The 4,770-nt window shown below is 36.2% G+C and overlaps 1 protein-coding gene across 2 annotated transcripts; it reads right to left on the minus strand.

The window, feature by feature from the left end:
* Nucleotides 1-245: 245 nt before the first annotated feature.
* LOC109339554 (two-component response regulator ARR12-like) lies at nt 246-4,245 on the minus strand. 2 transcript variants are annotated; one of them, XM_019577014.1, is made up of 6 exons: nt 4,121-4,245; nt 3,767-4,009; nt 3,075-3,227; nt 2,513-2,902; nt 2,333-2,409; nt 246-1,721 (listed from the first exon to the last, which is right to left on the minus strand). In XM_019577014.1, the coding sequence occupies exons 2-6, from the start codon at nt 3,912-3,914 to the stop codon at nt 465-467; spliced, it is 2,025 nt and encodes a 674-aa protein (XP_019432559.1). In that variant the 5' UTR covers nt 3,915-4,009; nt 4,121-4,245; the 3' UTR covers nt 246-464. The 2 variants fall into 2 exon arrangements, with proteins under 2 accessions (XP_019432559.1, XP_019432558.1); XM_019577013.1 differs by lacking the exon at nt 4,121-4,245 and having other exon boundaries at nt 3,767-4,114.
* Between the last annotated feature and the right edge of the window lie 525 nt (nt 4,246-4,770).

Consider the following 4,770-nt stretch of genomic DNA (forward strand, 5'->3'; position numbering starts at 1 on the left):
TTTACTGTTTTTGAAATGAAAAAGCATTTAGAACTGCAGAATCTGTCTATAGTTGGTAACATTTATTAAAAATCATTTGCTTAATTTGCCATGAAATATTCACTGAAATGAAATTGTTTGCCTTAACTTTGCATGATTCGCATCATTTTATCAATCCTATAGCAGCAAAAGCTTAAAAATGAAAGGAATGGCACAGTTAAATTTTCGTCTTTCGAGTAAGAGCTGGAGAAAAAAATATGGAATGGGTGCCACAATGCTTAAAATCTCAAACCAGTTACACAAGCATCTAAAAGCAACAACCAATACTCAAAAAGTGATTTTGCTTGCATTATAAGCATCTAAAAGCACTGCAATTCAGTTGTTTCATGATACCATTTGCACAAAAGCATTTAAAGGGGGAGCGGGTAAAAGTCGTAAATTTCTTCTTAAGAATGGAAGTACGGAAACAGAAGTAGGTTATCTAATCATACCCTTTTGAACATTGCATCCTTTATCTCATCCAAGGTTCCGTAATCATTCTGAATAAATCCATCTTGGGACTTCATTTGCTCCAAATTGTAGGCTTCATTTGACTGCAATCTTATGCCCGAAGAAAGTTTCTCATCTTCATTGCACCGGGACATTGATAGGGAAGCCTCATTCAGTTGGCCAACCAAAGATGCATCAATTCTGTTGCTGCGTATCGTATTACTTCGGTTTAAGCCGTGTCCCAAAGAACTCATCACTCCACTAGAAAAAGCCTGTGAGTTTACAGCATCGAAGGGACGACTCATGTTTTGGTTATAGGCCAGTCTATGTTTTTCCTGTCTTTGTCGTGGTGTGTAACTTGGAGGTCGTAAAATGTTCCCACCCAATCGTTCTTGACGTTGCAGCTCACTTCTAGAATCTTCCAGAGGGACAGAAAGTGCAAATCTGGATGAGAAATTGACTGGACTGTTCCCAATAAGAGTTTTTGAGTTCGAAACATTTATGCCAGTGGGAGGAAGTTGGTAATTATTAAAAGTCTCACATAATTGCAAGGAATTCGCCGGAAATTTAGACAACTGAGCAGTCTGCCAGTTTTCATTACATTGATTATAGTTCAGCATATCAGAAGAACCATACATGCCAACATCAAAAGATTCTGTGCTCGAAGGATCTGCTCTAACATAAGACTGATTTCTAAATGCTCCTGAATGGGTTTGTTGCGAGTTTCCGTATAACATTGAATGATTACTTGGGACACAAGGTAGAGAATTATTTGCACTATTAACGGTAACCCTACCATCCGGGAAGCCAGAAGCGATAGCAAATACTCTTGGATCAACTTTACTCAACTGTGTTATACCAGTTGCACGGTTGCTTTGTTTAAACGGTGCAAGCTCACTTGATGTTGGAATCCCATACAATAAACTTGATCTTTGATTTGCAGGAAAAACGAACCGCTGAATATTTCCAATGGTGTTTAATGAGCTGTTAGTATTTTGAGGCTGAACGGGACTTATTAGCGAAGAAGGACTAATTCCTCTCATGTTTAAGCCAGCTGGGGAATTCAGCCTACCGAAAATTCCACTTGATGCATAGGATGGTAATGTAGTGGTTGAAATCCTTCTTGATCCCAGCGAGCCGCAAAAATCTCCATGTCCATCTATTGAACCCGTCCGCATGTGAGAATCACTACCACCAATGACAGCAAGCGTACTAGCTTGTTGGGTTGTCATTCTCAGATGTTGTCTATATTTCTGCAATACCAAATGGCAGTGAGCTTATGTGTAATCATAACAACACTAGAAGGTATATTTTATTATGAAAATGAAGAGCTATCCTAGAAACTTAGGATGCACATATGCAAATCAACAAACTACTGCAGTAGTAAAGGGGAGCATACCTGCTGACCCGAAAAAGTGTGTTACTTGCTGTGATTAATCGAAAAAATGTATTTAAGTTAAAAGTTTAATAAATAAGTATTTTTATGGTCAATCACAGTCAGTAGCCCATGAAGTAACACGATTTGTGGGATAGCATATGTGCTCCTTGACCAGTGGTGGGACTTGAAACTATATCAAAAATCTAAAATGTGCCGGTCAGTAACAACCCATTTCTTTCGATTGTGTTGTCAGTAACAACCCATTTCTTTCAAATGTGTTCTATCATCTATCCTTCAATTGCATGTGAAGTTCTAACCCTTTGATATTAGTATTACTATACACTTACATAGAGTTGTTAATTAATTATACAAACTTTCATTTCATGAATAATCACTAAGCAATTTTTAAAGAATCATCAGACTAAGATTGTAAGATTTCAATTCCATGATTTGTCAAGGACTAAATAGAACAACTAACATAACTACCTGCAGATGGCTTGCCACATTTCCCGTCGTAATCCCTACAACATTCATAAGCTCGACTATTTTCTTCGGAACAGCCCCTGCAGTAGAACAAGTGGACATAATAATTTGAGATATGAATTCTCAAGACAAACAAAATGAAAAATATTATATCCTCGACAACAGATTTTCAACTCAACTCACTTTCATGGCCTAGTTGATTAACTGCATCAACAAATTTTTTATGCAGCTCAATTGTCCAAACCAAATGAGGCCTCTTCTGCGCTGAGGGGTCCTCCATCTCTTCACCACCCCTTTCAAGATCTTCATCTTCATCTTCACTCCTTCTCATACCGACATTTTTATTCAGATCCGAACTGCTTTCTGATATGATGCCTTGACTACCTTTCCCAGCAATATTAGGAGCCTTCTCCTCTTTGGAAGGCTTAACCCTGCCATCAAAGTTTTTTTTTCGCACGACATGTTGCCATATGTTCTTGAGCTCCTCAATTCGAACAGGTTTCAGCAAATAGCCACACGCACCGTGTGCAACACCCTTTATCACCAACTCTTTATCACTGAGTGCTAACAACACTAAAACATAATGAAAAAGAACATACTTTAGATCAAATAATCTATGAGAAAACCAATTTAAACAAGGTGAATTGTAATTCGGAATGTCCTCATCAGTTATAAAACTGAAACTTCAGAATGAGAAGTAAAGCTTGGGTCAAAGACATGTCGAGAGAAAAGTGTAGAAGCTTACTGAGAACAGGTAAGCCCATTTCAAGCCCCACCAATTGAAGGAGCTTAAATCCATCAATGTCCGGCATATTCACATAGCTAATGACAAGGTCAAAATTATTTCTGTTTTCCCTCAACATTCTAAGTGCCTCAATTGCCTTATTAGTTGTAGTAACTGCAATAAAAGCCATAAACCAGATATGAGATTTAGCATATCCAAAGGACACTTAAACGATGAAATTAGATAGATTAACCCAAGCTATAAAACAAAGCCTAAACAGAATGGTGCTTAACTGAGAATTCTACAGTGATGCAACAACCCAAAAACAAAATCATTAAAAAATAATCTAAAATTTGAACTGTTCGGCCCGACCGTGATCGGGGAGCCTCCAACCACCAGGGAGTTCCATTGTTACCGGGGCATGGAATAGTAGAGAGTTACAAGTGAGACACCACGGCTTGAACCGAAATCTTAAAGTAATAGCTCCATGAGTCTTTTTCACCTATAAACTATTCCACTAATCTCCTTTATTCGATACTTCACACTTGAATAAACCCAACATGAACCAAAGCCTTTAACTTTAGTGAAATTAAGCATTCTCACCCTTGCAAAGAAACAATCTTTGAATTGAAATCTTCAAGATATTGCAAAGAATAACTTATATAACTCATGTTAAGCATCCTGAAATAAGAAAAAAACATGAAGTAACCAACCTTGATAGTTGCATTCGCGAAGAAGGGTCTTCAAAACTCTTAGGCAAATTGGGTCATCATCCACAGCAAGGACACGCATACCTACAGGAAAAGAGTCACTGACCTCTTCTTGATCAACCACATGAACCTTTTTATTCTTCTTAGTCATATTTATCAACCACAGCAGAACCAAAATACCCAGTTGAGAAAAACCAGATATTACAGTTCAAAGAGCCAAAAAGATCAAACTTTGGTAACAAGAAACTCAGTTCCAACTTCCAAGAGGTTTATGAACTGCTACAGAGAGAGAAAGAAGGAAACATTAGAGAGAGAGAAGACAAAGAAAGAAAGAACGAGAGTGGAACTGAACTAAACCTGTAACCAACAAATTATGACAATGATGGATTGAAGCCAACAAAAACAGAACAGAAATCTTTTAGTGTTTTAGTGAAAGTTATTTCTCTTTGTTACACTCCTCTGCAATTTGTCCTTCACTGTTTCTACCAAAAGAGAAATAAGGCATTTGACTTAAATCAGTTGGTAATCGGTTACCAATGTAGTTTCACTATTTATACACCATTAATACATATTATTAATTTTTTTTAAAGCGAACATAATTAAAAATAAATGGTGAATAATGGATTGATAATGTGTAAGACTTTGTTACTACGTACATTTTTTCTTTATGCAACAGAGTGTAATATCAATGCAATATTTATGTAAGGATTTATATATCTTCTACCATCGATTTGTATTACTTTTTTATACAGAGTCAAAGATAATTAAAAATAATACAATGTTGAATATATTTTCTTTTTAACTAATCACACATTGTGAACAACATATTTACTTCCCGATTTTATAGTACATATTTTGTCCCACAAATATGTCATTTCATATGTCACATGATATGGTTGGTCAAACAAATACTTAATAGTTAAATTTTAATATATATTTTCAGTCAATCACACTTTGGGAGACAACATATATATTGTCATATATCTTTAATGAGAGTACATCTTTTG

The sequence above is a fragment of the Lupinus angustifolius genome, unplaced genomic scaffold (assembly GCF_001865875.1).
Source record: "Lupinus angustifolius cultivar Tanjil unplaced genomic scaffold, LupAngTanjil_v1.0 Scaffold_81_30, whole genome shotgun sequence".
In the NCBI taxonomy this organism is placed as follows: Eukaryota; Viridiplantae; Streptophyta; class Magnoliopsida; order Fabales; family Fabaceae; genus Lupinus; species Lupinus angustifolius.

Bases quoted from the DNA above. Each gene is read 5' to 3' on its own strand.
- LOC109339554 (XM_019577014.1), bottom strand. From the start codon at position 3,914: ATGACTAAGAAGAATAAAAAGGTTCATGTGGTTGATCAAGAAGAGGTC. The intron at 2,903-3,074 runs GTAAGCTTCTAC...ATTATGTTTTAG, and splicing joins AATGGGCTTACCTGTTCTCA to TGTTGTTAGCACTCAGTGAT. The intron at 2,410-2,512 runs GTGAGTTGAGTT...GTTCTACTGCAG, and splicing joins TAATCAACTAGGCCATGAAA to GGGCTGTTCCGAAGAAAATA.